General features: G+C 37.9%; 1 protein-coding gene across 8 annotated transcripts in view; it reads right to left on the minus strand.

Annotated features, from left to right (window-relative positions):
- LOC138185214 (uncharacterized) overlaps positions 1–14890 on the minus strand; it is a 391900-nt gene that overhangs the window by 3210 nt on the left and 373800 nt on the right. For 6 of the 8 annotated variants that reach the window (XM_069124002.1, XM_069123997.1, XM_069124001.1 and 3 more), the window contains 9 exons: positions 9567–9657; positions 6176–6424; positions 5202–5466; positions 4244–4697; positions 3737–4001; positions 2968–3337; positions 2474–2763; positions 2053–2286; positions 1682–1832 (listed from right to left, as the gene is read on the minus strand). In XM_069124002.1, the coding sequence (XP_068980103.1) occupies positions 1682–1832; positions 2053–2286; positions 2474–2763; positions 2968–3337; positions 3737–4001; positions 4244–4697; positions 5202–5466; positions 6176–6424; positions 9567–9657 (2369 nt within the window). Of the gene's footprint in view, positions 1–948; positions 1067–1681; positions 1833–2052; positions 2287–2473; positions 2764–2967; positions 3338–3736; positions 4002–4243; positions 4698–5201; positions 5467–6175; positions 6425–9566; positions 9658–14890 lie in introns of those variants that run through there. The other 2 variants (XM_069124003.1, XM_069124000.1) reach the window with 2 other exon arrangements.

Below are 14890 nucleotides of genomic sequence, written 5' to 3' on the forward strand. Positions count from 1 at the left end.
TTGTAAAATTTATTTACGCAGAGGTAACTTTGGAAGTATTGCTATGTAACGTTGATATGTTTAGAAAGAAACTGATTCTTTTTCGGTTATTTACCTGCAAATACATGTTGTTTGTCTGCCACGAATAACTTGACGTGATTGAAACAAATGAAAATGAGATATTTATATACGAAAATTATTATGCTAAAGGTTAATGTACTAGGTATGTAAGGTTTGTGTCTTACTTCCGTGCTTTTTCTTATAAGATGACGAATAATAGGAAAATGATCGAAATAGAAATAGTGGAAAAGTCGAACACCTGCCAATGACGGAAATCAACCAGTAGTAGTACTTTTCAGAATGAGAGAGAAAGTAACTGTTTTATATAATCCTTGACGCAATTCCAGACGCAGTTAGATTAGATACAATGACAATATATAATAAATAATAGAACAATAGAGAAGTATTTACATAACATGTAATTTTTAAATACGAAAACAATTTTCAAATATCTGTTCTATTTTATTAACTAATCAAACTTACTACGTATCTGCGTACAAATTTCACGTATATTCTAGTTACAAAATCATCCTAAATAATAACGAACGTTATTTTGTACGTGTAAAAAAAATAAATAAATAAATAACAATATTATTAACACATTACGGACAAATTTTCAGGAAAAACTATAGACATTGCCTTTATTAAATGTTTAAAAATAATAAAACAAAAAATATATGTAATATAAAAAATTGTCAAACGCATCGTTCGTAATGTGTTAACCGACGTCAAATCGGAATTTATTAGATATGTATATATCGGATTTTCATTCGTTTAATAGCAAAGGTGGAATTGCGTAAAGGTGACTCGTAACGAATTCGTTCTAACGTCTTCTGGTTAATAATCGGTTAGTAAGCCAATAGAAAATCCGTTGTAGCCGTACAGTTCACGTTGGATCAGGCCAAAATAGGTCCCGGTGAAACGATTCCTCCCAACTGGCATGTCGGTTACAGAAACTGATCGTCACTAAGCCGAACTACGTAGCTTTTCTTGTGACAATCAAAGCACACCGCGTAGGAGCTACCATCTGAACAGAAAACGTGGAAAAGGCTATGTACAGCGAGGGCTACCAGCGTTCGTGTTCATGTTCCGTTTTCTTTTGTAACTGTACAGTGACGGGGTGTTAATCGGCCAAAGCCACTTAACAGCGTGACGTGTTAATGCGTGTTGGTGTTCAATCCACGCTAATATACATACTTATTACTGTGAAAGTTTAAAACGGCACTGAGCAATTATTTTTATTTAACTTTTCCGTTTACTTTAAATATATTCAAATATTTCTTAAATGAACACATTCTACGTCAAATAAATTATTTCACATATTGGAGTATAGTAGCGTGATTTTTGATACTGTTGTTAGTAATGTTATTTCGAATATGATAAGCGGAAGCGATTCTTTGTTTCACAATGCATTCTTGGAAGAAGAAACATGTATATATTGAACGAGAGGCAGAAAGATGTCGAAATTGAAAGTATGGTCGAGATTCGCAAGCTTTGAAATCTTTTATTTTAATAACTTTTGTGTCTGTTGAATTATATCGTGTCCAGCGAAAGATACACTTTATAGATAGGAGAAAGTATCTCAGAGTGATGTGCAAGATTGGACAAGAAGATGTACTACTAAGGAATTGTTAATAAATACCTTTCTTTTGTCGTCGGTATCGGTGTAGTCTATGCAAGTGACGGTAATCAGGTGGTTCATCCCCCGAGTCACTTCCGGCTGATCCGCTGCTCGATGTCGCCGAAGAACTTTCACTGCTTTCTAGCATCACGTCTAATAAATTGGCTCTTGCCTGGAGAAATATGAATTTTATGTGAAAAAAATGATAATTAGGTAATTATTATTTTATAAATTTAAATTTGCAATTTTCTAATTGACCAGTTAACTGCGGAATTTAGTTTTAGAAATCTCTCATGGGCTTAGGTCATGGAGTGCATCAATAAATACAAGCGACGACGAGCCGCAGTTAACTGGTTAAAATAACTATTGAATTTTTTACGACTAGTACTCACTTTTGGGTCGGTAAAGTCAATATCTCGTTCAACGTGAACCCATCCAGTCGGACAGCAGCAAGCGAGATCCAATTTTTCAAGCGGCACCTGGGTTTCTTGGGTAACGGTGTTCTCTTCACCTTTTCTGATCATTCGATTCAGTTCATCTATCACATCTTTCGACGTGGCACGTTCGTGAAAGCTCAACGATCTGTCCCTGCCTTCAACTAATAACGGTGCTCTTGCTGGGCTTACCTAATGAAAACGTAATGTCAAAATACTGTCCCAGCAATAAGGATTGAACTAAATTTTCCATATTATACATAAAACATTTAACCATAAAGCTTTGGAGAAAACACATAAATGAAATTTAAAACAAAGATGTAACTTTTTAAATTTTAAATTATGATTTTTCGTTTCAAATTTTTACTATAGAACTTACAACTGTGCTTGGTGTAGAGGAAGTAGCAGCTTCCTCGTCTTCCTCGGGAACGGCACCTAATTCAGACGGCGTGACCGTAGTATAAGAAACACCACCATTGCAAGCTACCGCACTGATTATTCTCTCCTCCGGCGCTAAAGAGGGTACGGGTATCTGATCGAGCAAATCGTCGTTACTGCTCGTTTCAGCAATGTTCTCGATGTTGCTGCTATCTTGATCGACAGATGTTTCTATTTCGGCGCACATCGCCTCGGTTCCAGACTCATCCTTCTGTTCGGTTTCCTCTAGAACTTTTTACATAATGTTCGATTTTAATCCGTGTTCCAAGATATTTCGTTATTAGTTTTCTTAAGTATTCTTTTCTTCCAACATTTTTGTTGCTTAGAATTGTACCATTAATTTTGTGTTGTGACACGTGAACTTAGGAATAAATTTTGAAATAATAAAATACAGCAAACATAACGATAAGACATATAGACATGAAAAGAATATACCTTCCGTTGCAAGAGTTGCACTATTATGTTCTAGTAGATTATTTGGCAATTCAGCCAAATACATTTGTTGTTCAGCGATAAAGGACAACACGCTCTGCAATGCTTGTTCCCTGTCCGGTGGAGGTCTTCCGCTTCTCGACGATGTGCTTGCCAAGCTTTTCGTACTCTCGAACTTTACCAGTCTATAAAAGTCTCTGGTAAAATCCGTGCCAATGGATGGAGAGTCTGGATCATCGCTGCAGCCGGATAACGCCGCAGAGGATCGTTTGCTGGAATTTTCAAATGCTCCTTCTTCGCTGCTCCAGGAAGCACCAGGACTCGTAGCGTATGGCCACGACCCAGTCGCTCTGGCATCCATAAGAAGAGCAACCTAGGTAACGAACAAGAGATTCCCAAATAAAAATTGTATACAATTGCATTGTTTAACAAATAGCCTAATTTAAGACTAAGTAGAACTCTGTTTATATGAACTCCAGTTATTTGAACCAAGTTGTATTCAATACCCGGTTAAATTAACTTTTGTTAGTTAAATCCATTTATTTAATCCACTTAAATTCACTTAAATCCACCGAACGTAAACTCTTACCATTGAATGAAAGATCATAAAGCGGAGAATCAGTAGACTTTTATTGTATGAAATCTAATTACATAAATTACCTTTCTATTGGAAAGTTTGTATAAATGGAGTTCTATCAAAAATTTATCAATTGTTAAAACCATATCTAATTTGAAAAAGATATAAAGAAGCAATATTGTTTTCCATTCTTACCAGTTCGCCTCCTGTTCTATCAGCAAGGTAACTGGCACCATTCCACAAACATTCATTCGCGTCTTCTTCCAATTCCAAAGGATTATGTTCCTTGATTGCTGGAAGAGCTGGGGTGGTAGTGGTGGAGGGTTCCTTCCATACCGTAGATTCATTTTGAACAAGGTCCTCGGTGGACAACGAGAAACTCCAATCTTCCAGTTCTGCTCTGTCGTATTCCAACTCGAGGTGATCTCGATGTTGTTGAGCACTTCTGCTGTCGTCCAACCTTTGGGTTGCAAAAATTTCAATTTGTTTTCCTTTTCAACCCATACCATTGTGTTTTACATATATTCAATTTTAAATTGAATTTAAACTGTCAAACCAATTTTGATCGTCACGATCAATTTCCAATAAAAGTAAATTAATAAAAGTAAACAAAAAAATCATATTACTTTTTTTTTGATAATTTGTAATTAATGATTACGGAAAGAAAAGGACAGGGAAGTAATTAGGAAGTTATGAACGAACCTGAGCCATTGTTGCACATACTCGGCATCCCAGCCTTCTTCTTCGACTAGAAGAAGAGAAGAGGATCCCATGGGGCTCGGTAGCTTGTACGGTGTGAAATTGGTTGTAGTAGTCAGCTTGAGGCATAGGTGACTGTCAGAGAAGCTGCGCATCACGTGCTGATACGGCAGCAAGTCTTTGGTTGGGGGATAACTGTGACGTGGATTTATTCCTACGGTGAGATTCAAAGGCAAAAACAGCACGTCCGGGTCGCCAGCGTCGAGGGCGACCAGCCGTGCATCCGGTGAAACGTCTGCCTCGGTCTCGTCTGTCGCCTCCTTTAGATCTTCTAACCCTCGGGATGGTTCCTGTCGAGCACCCTCACCCTGTACGTCGCTGGACATCGTTGAATAACCCTCGTCTCTATTCCCACTTTCTGGACTCTCGCTACCTTCCTCTTCTGACGGTTTTTGTGCTGAATTATCGCGGTGAGCATTACTTTAATCTTATTATGTTAGCATTTGTGTTAATTGTTAATACTGTAATGGCATTGAAGATATAACGAGTAACACGGGTAATTGTCGTACGACTATTGTGAATACTTCAACTGTACATTTGACTTACAAGCATAATGCTTATTTTAATTCTGGCCCTTTCAAGTCATATCGTATCTTTTACGAGCGAAATGTTTCTTGGACTGTGTAAACAAATTTTTCCTTCTTAATTATTATATATATTTGTGATCTTTTTATAAGTGAGATGCAATATACTAAAATTAGAATCAGTTTTATTGAAAGTAAAATATATTTATCGTTTAATTAGTTACTAAAATTTGAAACTACAATCGAACGCGGAAGGATTAAAGATTTCACACGCACAACGTACAATAACACGTGGAATTATCTAGTCAAGCTATATATATTTTTAAAACGATTACTCGTTCATAAAAGATATTTCTATTTGCTATTGATAAACGTACCCAAAGGTCTGTTTCTTCGACATTTCGTAGCAGCCATGACTGGTATCTGTAAATTGAGCGAGCGTGGCCTTGATAAGGGAACCCAAGCTGGGTCCAGACCAAGAGCAGCGACTAGTGCCGCCGGTCCAGCTTCGAGGATCCCTTGAATCAATTCTGTCGGACTTCCAGGATTTGCGGCCTGGGCCAATAATCCTGAAAGTGCTCGATTTTGAGCCTCCAGCTCCCGTATACGCCTCTGCAATGCACCGATTTCTTCCCTCAGACCCTATACAGCATAAAGAAACAATAGGTACGCCGTTTTTTCAAATATAACCTTAACAATGACAATAGAAAGCGCGTTAGCGGACGAACAATGAGGATTTCAAAGTAAAATGTTGAAAATGTGATTGGATAAACAAGCGTTTGCTACACGAAAACTAGCATTAAAGAAAATAAAATATTCTTCTGTTCGTTATTTTTCCTTCTACGTACTAAAAGGTTCGAGCAACGTCAAGTTATTCGAACACAGAAGTTTATCCCCTGGAAAATATTGATAAATATATTCATGTTATTTAATGGAGCTAATTTAGTATGCGTGAACACACACTTGCAGCTTTGCAATCTCGCAGCTCAGCAGATGGATTAGACGGGATTGACATTAAGGGTGAAATCTGGTTAATCATTGGTAGATTTCTTTTAAACAGGTAGTACATGTAAAAGAGGAGAAGAAATTAAACACAAATATTATCCCGTAAAGGCCAACCTCTTATACTAGTCAACGAAATCGACTCAGAAGTATGAATATATCTCAAATGCAACATAATTTACTTCGATATCACAAATCTTCGGATATCATCAAATAATTAGACATAAAGATCGAATGATGTGAGTATTTCACTGCGACAAAAGATGAATAAAAAATGAGAATTAAAAGAGGAAATGAGAAAAGAAGAAAGACAAGTCGAGGACGTGGTAACGAGAGCATAGCAATGAACCTTTTGGGATAGAAGGGCGCGGACCACCTGGTTGGCGACGTCGTCCAGGCACCGCTCGTACTGGCGACGCTGAGCGTCCGCGTCTCGTGCCAAGGCAGCGTGTTCCGTTTCCAAGGTCGCCAGACGTGCCACCAACGCAGCATGCACCTCACCAGCACATGCAGCCTCCAAACCGCGCAGCTGACCCCTCATCGACTCGTTCTCCAGCTGCAGCTTCGAAATCTGAGCCTGATACTGATGCACGCGTGCCTGTTGGTAAATGAAAAACAAAAAATAAAACGTTATTAACGAAAAAGCGATTCAATGTAACTCGCGTCACTGTTCTAACTCGACGAGGTGATTACAATAACTCGAACTAGGATTAGATTTGAGTTATTTAATTTTAAGTGGATTACAAATGATAAGCTTCGTCGCGTGAATCGTAGAATACAAATGAGAATAACAAATATTCCAAAATTATATGTAATATTTAATTCAAACTCTCGTAGGTTATAGCATCAATTGAGAAATAATACAAATGGTACGAGAAGATGATAAAACTTTTTCTCGGCTGTTTCAAAACGATGGATAAGAAAATCAAGGAGCGCTCCTTTGCTTACTGAGACATCGGCAATAATTTGAAGGGCTATGGCGATAGTTCGAAGAAGTGTCGCGCCTCTTCGGTGGCCAACTGCACTTTTCTCAAGGATTCGACGCAGTTCCGTAGTCAGAGTTAATAACACAAGCGGTCGTTATTAGCAGAAAAGCGTTTAACGTTAAATTAGGGCTGTAGAGACCTGTCGGGGACAGGGGTGCTAATAGAGGGTGCGTGTGTCTGATTTATAACAGTCGTGCCAGCCAGCCGGCCCTTGCTAATGTCTACACTCCCTTCTTCTTTCAAAGCTGAAGGGAGAGCAACGATTTTCTGTCATCTCGCGGGAGAAGAGCAACGAAAAATAGAAATATAAACTGTCCGCTTCATGGAGTTCTTCCCACAGCGTATCTTTTCGCGCCGTTTCCCGCCACTTTCGACTAATCTATCGTCGCAACCGACAGCTTCTGCTCGCCTCTGGATTGCACGCATCGAGTACAGGGACATTTCTAATCTAATCAATTTCTAATCTTGAAAAACACACTCGTAACAAGACGTTAAATTCGAATGTACGAAAAATTCAAAAAACAATTTACACGAATTTATAAAGAACATAAGAGCGAAGGTTACGAGTTGCAATTTTTAGCACATCCTATTGAATTAGATTTCTTTCCTCGTATTATCAGCTCCTCTAATCTACTAATAAAACAACGTTAATTTATTAATACCAATAGAACTAAAAAAAAAAATTCGTCAGCGATGTGACGAAACCCATTCGCCTTTCTTACCAGAAAAAATTATGTTAAGCGGAGTTTTCAAGCAACTTTTCGTCCCGAGATCGCGAAGAAAGAAGGGGGATGCGCGCTCCGCAAGTAAAATCGAACAGCTAGAGAGAACACTTGCAGGCATTATGGATATACTTCCTCATAGCCGGCAAAGGGACTTTTAGGGGGGTGGCATCGGTGGGGCGGGACGACATTGAACCAGGGGATCGAGTGACGATCGATAATAAACGGTATTTCGTGGGGCAGTGATGCACACCCCACGCGTTCTAAATCTACGACTCTTTTAGAAGCAAACCGGCCGTGAACGAGATAGTGCGTACCATTCTAAGGGTTCGTAGCAAACGCGACCGTTTACCGTTTCCTCCCCTTTCATTGTACACGGCCGCGTTACGTTACTTCGTTAAGTCAGGAATATTGGTCGTTGGCAAATATGTGGCGAAAGTATTGTCAGTTCGCAGATGGCTCGCTTAGGATCGAGCAGAAATTAGGGAATTTGCTGGCGGTCTTTACCAAAATTGCCTTTCTACGAAACCACATTCTATTCAAATATGTTTCTCTGTCTTTGATTTCCGACGTGGTTGGACAGCTATAACGGATAAAAACAGATTTTTAAACGTAGATTTCACATACGCTGTAGGTCGTAAATGATCGTAAAAGCAGTTTGAGGGTGATTCTCCGTCATATTATAGTATAGTTCATAAGGCATATGGATTCGAAAATGAAACCTGTAGAACCTAGAAATGTAGAAGCTTCCTTGAATTTAAAGTAATTCAATATATCGTAAAGAAATGAAAACATGAAAACATTGTTTTTAGAAAAGAAGTTTTCGGTACGGTGGGAAACATTACGTAACATACATAGTTTTTCTGTAAACGAAGGGGAAAATTTAAGGTCAACTTGAATTTTTTAAATGTCATACCCTCCTGTCTACAATACGACAGACGAATTTCTCAGACAAATTCATAGATGTCAATCTTTCGGTTTATTGGGAACATAGATTAGTCAAGTTGGAAGAGTTTCGAATAAACGCATTCCCTTTCACCTGCGTGTGCGTCTGCTTCAAATGTACAGAGAAATTAATTGAAACGCCATCCGATCGGTAACAGGTCCATCGAAAAGAATATCCTTAATCGCACCGATCGAGTGTTTTTAATCGACGCGGAGTATACATCGCGTGCATATCGCGTTCTTTAGCCCATTGTGTCGCTTCACGGACCGAAAGTACCGAATAAGAGGACGAAATAAATTGCGTTACGTGAATTCAACGATAAACCAGGCACCCCGCTTTGTGTCGCCGGCAGGAACAATCGTATATGACAACTTCAGCTGAAATACAATAACAGCTTGTTGGTTCGCATTACGAGAGCATTGTTATTGGACCATGGCAGCTGGAAGCTTTTTACTAGAGTGTCATCGTGTCTCGACTTCTGTTTACAAAAAAAAAAAGAGAGAAAAAACAAATAAATCGTAGAAGAGGAAAAAAGAAATAGCCGCCACGATAAACGATGGAAACTCTGTTCGATAGACTAGAGAATTTGACAGCCTCTTCGTTATCTGTTCGTGCTTATCGACAACGGGACCAATGGTTGAATCAAGGGGGAGGCACTCCGCTTTTCATTTCACCCTAGATTCGGGAAGCTAAAATCCGACGAACCACTCGAACGAATATAAATTCAAGGAGGACGGTACGCGCAATTGAAATTCTGCAGAAATTGAATTCCTTCAGGGACTTATGTTTCGATGTAACATGCGATACGACTAATTATCGAACGATCTTGATCTTTTCAAATCACAAAATTTAATGGCATCTCGTAATGCTACATAATTTAACATTTTCGAAAAGTTCGAAGCTTACAAGTGACTGGCAAAACATTTTGAAGTTTTACCAAACACTGTAATGAGACATAATAATCATTGAATAGGTATTAAACTGACTGTAAAAAGTGGTTCTGCTGAATATCGAGGTTTATTAATATTATGGATAATCGACTAAACTTCTGTGCTACTTGGAAACATTTTTTTGGTAAAATCTTACCTCGTAAGAAAGTGTGAGCGCAGTTTTCTCTTGCTTCAGCTGTTCGGCCCTGTGCTTATGCTGCAGCAACCCCCGTGATGTCTCCTCCATCCTGGAACAAATCGAATTCGCTTGAAGGAGCTGTCCAGTTTTAATTCTCGTCGAAAAGGTTCTAACTGAACCCGTACCGTGGTCCTGTTCAATCCCTTTGCCATTGTTGCGCATGTTTCAATTGCTTCCAGCGTGATAATTCTACCGTGAAATATTAATACTTCAGAGTCCAATATAACTCACCGAGGACGAAACGTTTGACGATAAATAAAATTTCAAATAAAGAAAAAAAGAAAAGAAAGGAAAAAATGTTCCAATGCAATTAGCCTGTAAAATATGTATCCTTTGTCACTGAGTTTCACGGTGGAACAGTTTGTGGATTTAAACGATCGCTGTATCGTCGATGTAATCGTTATGATTATAGAGGTGAGAAATTATTATAGAGGGAGATGGTAATGGATACAGTTGTGGAACATGTTGTCACAGCTGTGTCGTGGATAAAAAATGGCTCTCATTTGGAAGACAGTTGCCACTATACTTTGCTACCACCTTCGCTTTCCACCCCCGTTACGAGTTTCGCAACTTTAACCATCTGTCGTAGAAACCATTCTCTCTATTACTGTAACGACACTTCAGACGTCTTTAGTCACGAATGCTCAAAATTCGAGAACCGCAGTAACTTTGAATACATTTAGTACTCGTCATTGTCTCTATGAGACACTTGGATTCTACGATTTTCTGTAATCCAACAAAGTATTTAAATAAGTATCAGATTAAATAAGTATGAAGCTTAAATAAGTATCAAAGAAGCGAATATTATAAAGCAGTAAATTAGCTTAAATAATATTTGACGAAGCATTAAAAAGGTATCTCTAACGTTACGACGAGTTTCAACATTTTCGTGAATTAATTTCATTGCTTGGCTTTTGATTAAACGTAGTGTTCCGCGTCGAAAGAAGAAAAAAGGAACTTGAGACGGGAAACGTCCGGAAAATATATTACGTAAAAAAAGAAAAGCAGGAGCATGGTGAAGAAACGAAAGGCAAAGGGAAGCTGAAATATACATAAAAAGAGAGGGGCAGAATTTCGCCAAGTTTGGCCACCCACTTTACAAGCAACCCCAGTCGTAGTTCTAACTTAATAACTCGTCGAGTGTATCCGAAGGTTTATCGACAGGCGTGCACATTTACGCGCAAGCCGAAACGGAAAAAGTCGCGACCCCTCGTCAATGTTGATTCGATTATACATTTTCTTCGCGAGTCACGCGGAGGACTAGGTTCGCGACAAATTTCTTCATGCGCACGCTCCGCGAGCTTAATGATCTGATTAGAGATACAAGAGGGTTGCAGGGGCTGAGATATGAAGCCGATTTAAGCTTTCCGAGGGAGACGAGTCGAGGGCGAGTCTCCAACACGCCTGGCAACACCCTTTTCGTTTTCCCCCGCTCTTCTCTCTCCTTCTGCCTCTTTCGAAACTAACTTTCCAAACTAACTGCACGCTCCTTGGAGCAAGCGTCCGATTGTTTTCCATCGTAGCAGCCATCTGCAGGAACGCGGAAGGCTTTAATGAAGATTAATTGATAATTACTCGCTGCCACGCTCGACTATCCTTTCCAGAGCCGCGTTTTTTATTAGAAAAATTACCTCTGGAGAAGGGTACGACTTTGTTGCGACTCTCTCGTCTTGATAACGAGTTCCTGAACTTATATTATGTGCCATGAAGAAGTTGGATAAATAGTAGAACAATATATACAATGCATACTGCTCGTAGCGTTTCTTCGGGGATAAATTTTAAAGCAAATGAAACTTATCTAACTGCAATCAAGAGTAATGGGATCAAAGTCAAGTTTCAATTAGATGGTCACGTTTGTTAAATGTTTGATACTCCTAATGATTGGAGGAAGATTGCAAAGAGTTCGACGAAGGTATTTTTAACCTTCGAATGTTTGAATCTCTGAATTTCAAAATGTTTCAACGTATAAACATGAATTTTCAGGAAACATGCAACGAAAGATGAAAAGATACGCGAAACATTGAACATTTCAAATGCTTTTATTTGGAATTTCACGTCCTAGAGAATTTAGATATCCAAAGTGTAAAAGTCGAAGCCTAAAACTTTTAGAGTACAAATTTTCCAGCGAACGAAGAAGATAAAGAGATAATAATGCAGAGGTTTAAAATCAATGAAAGAGCGCGATCAATGCCCAAGCTCGTAATTAAGTCTCCTTTGAGAAAGTCGATAAGCGGCTGATCGATTTCAATTGTTTCTCGCTTTGGAACGCCTGGAAGACATTTTTATTGTCCGTTTTTCTTCAGCATCGTTTCATAGATAGCTCGTTTGTGTACATACTGGATCGTGGAAAGAAACTCCACGAATAAGCTGATTGTCCCAGCGAACTTGCTTGTTCAGACTCCTGGATTGTGTATATTCGAGGAGTTCGAGGATGTTAATCGGCTTAGAAGTCCGTTCGTTAAAGCTCCAAGTTTACTTTAACTCTTACCGTGCTTCCGAAACGATTATGAAAATGGCATTCAGTAAGATTGAAGTATCCGATCGGCCTTAAACCGTCTACCTTTATTAACGCGTTCGTTGGAAGGTGACAACGTCTTTATGCGTTCGCTATCTCATCCCGTTATCGTTCACGCTGCCCTGTTTTTACGCTCGTCTCATTTCCATCTCGTTTACTTGAGGCTTCATAGAATCGTTTCTGATACGAGACGAGTTACAGTATCAAGGAAAGATTGTTGTGCTTTGTTGAAACAACATTTTATCTACTAAATTTTTATATCTATTCCGTGATTGCGTAAGTCTTTTAAAAAGTGAAATTTTATTTTTATTTCATAGAATTTCATAACTTTCCAGCTAACTCCTCTGTTATTTTAAAATATCTGGATTAGAGAGGTTTTAAATCTAATGTAACATAATTTATTACAATTAGATGTTTCTGCAGTCATGAAAAATTTAATGATGCAAAAATGCACAGAATGCACATACTATGGAAAAACATGTAAAATATTCAAAGTAGAACCCTCGTTGTAATATATTATATAATATATACAAAATATTAATGATATATATAATAATTTACAAATTACGTTTCACCTCTGTATTTCTGTAATTGCGTCTATATTGTAAAAATATAAATTTATATAAACATTTTCGAATCTTTGAGTCTTTGGATCTTTGTATATATATAATAATAATATCTGTGTATTATTAAGTTAAATTTTTATTTTGAAGAGCAGTTTTTTCATACGTATAGCTCGTGAATATTAACGAACGTAGGAGTCTTATTCCTCTGTCTTTGGATCTTTGTATAAATAATAATATTTGTATATTATTAAATTAAATTTTTATTCTGAAGAGCAGTTTTTCTATACGTATAGCCCGTGAATATTAACGAACGTAGGAGCCTTATTCCTCTTCCGGGGATAACGTAATAATTCACGAGATCTGCAAGTAACCCCGTAACCTTCTTCATTAGAGTTTTACTTGGAAGTCGATTCCAGTTGTGAAACGGGGAGACTTTGCACGGTGATCCCCGTAACTTATCAACTAGGGTGCCATTTCAGGCATCAGACTTAAGAACAATGCTCCGCAAACAGTAATTATAAGTGCAAATAGAAGAGCGATTGTCAGCGAGCCCGTCATACGATGAATAATCAAGATTGCAGCCTTTACGGTTACCTTCACTTTGCACATCGTTCCTTTATGCTCTCCCTCCAACATTTCGTGGATTCGTTCGTCCTCGATTGTTTGGTCTGCAGGAAATTCAACTAGAACTTAACTATCGGAAGATTAAACGGCTCTGCTTTCAACTGGTATTAGAGTTCAAATTTAGAATACAATTCTCAAGTAGAAACTTTTTAATCTAAAACTAAATTACGTTTAGATTTGAAAATTTGGAAATTCAAAGATTTAAAGATACAAAGATTAGAAATTCTCCTTACAAATTCTTTGTACTTTAAGGCTGCGGATAAATACAATTCTTACGCTTTCTTATATTCTTCTTGCTAATTAAAGTACGTCAGCAGCATCGCGAAAAACGCTTGTTCTTCCTTTTAATTAAATCCCAGAGCAAATTTAACGCTTTCTCCCGGCGTCAAAACGTCGCCAACTTTTTATCAACTACGGTTGCATTCTTCACGTGGGAAAACTGTTTGAGTCGCGATAAAGAGGCGAAGTGCGATACCGGAGACAATACGTGGAAGACGCATTGTCCCCAACAGTTTCCGGCCGTTCCAACAAGTGAGCGGAAGATGATTATCGTTTAATGAAAGTCCGGCTACACGCGGTTCCGCGTATAATTCGGCAAACGGTGTTCCTGCATCATTATAATCAAGTTTGCAAGGCAATAGCAGTAAATCACGAGGAACGGCTGGCCGGTGCCATGTGTTCCGGTTGCTGATAGAAACTCCGGATGCCTCGGCGACGATGTAACAGCCAGGAAGATGGAGTTTCGAAATTACCATAAAATTATGTTAACAATTTCTGAATCTTCCTGTTATGATTGCATGTGTTGCAGTTGCTGTTAGTATTATTTTATTATTATTTAATAATTATTTATTTATTATAATATTCTCTGAGTATTTTTGCATGAGTAGACATGTAACAATTTCTTTGGGAAGATTGTAACTCTAGAATGGTAAAAGTGACCAATTCATATTTATACGTATCAGTTGCATCTAGTATTTACCTAATATTCTTTCGATATTTTTATGCGAGTCGATTTATATGTTTTCTTTGTTTATGTTAAAGTGACAAAGATAATTTCACGAATTCATGACTCTTTATAAGAATTTTCTAGATTTAATCTTTATGTACCGCTTTTTATACTATATATATATTTATATTGTACTTATCTTTATTTGTTAAATTGTTAATGATATACCACTTCATCAGAAGCAATTTTCATATTTTAGTAGCAGTATTAATTAACGAAGGTACTTTACGGACAGTTAAAAAATTGAAATGAATTTTTAATATAATATCGAGGGTCAGTGAAGTGGAGATGGATACACGCGTAAAAGTTAGAGCTCTCGAAGTGTATATGGGGTGGAAAGTTTCTAAGGACGGTCAATGTAGAGAGTGAAAGTTTCAAGGATGACAAATATGGGAGACTTTAGAGACAAGAACTTTAAATGGTATGCTTAACTGTCTAAGAACTTCATCGCTGACGTATTACATTCGAAACGAAATACTGGAACTATAAGCACAATATATCGAAAAACCATATGAAAAATTATATATTGTGCAATAAATAAAAATACACATTAGAAATAAATACAAAATAT

The sequence above is a fragment of the Bombus flavifrons genome, chromosome 11 (assembly GCF_040668555.2).
Source record: "Bombus flavifrons isolate JBK064 chromosome 11, iyBomFlav1_principal, whole genome shotgun sequence".
Taxonomy (NCBI): domain Eukaryota; kingdom Metazoa; phylum Arthropoda; class Insecta; order Hymenoptera; family Apidae; genus Bombus; species Bombus flavifrons.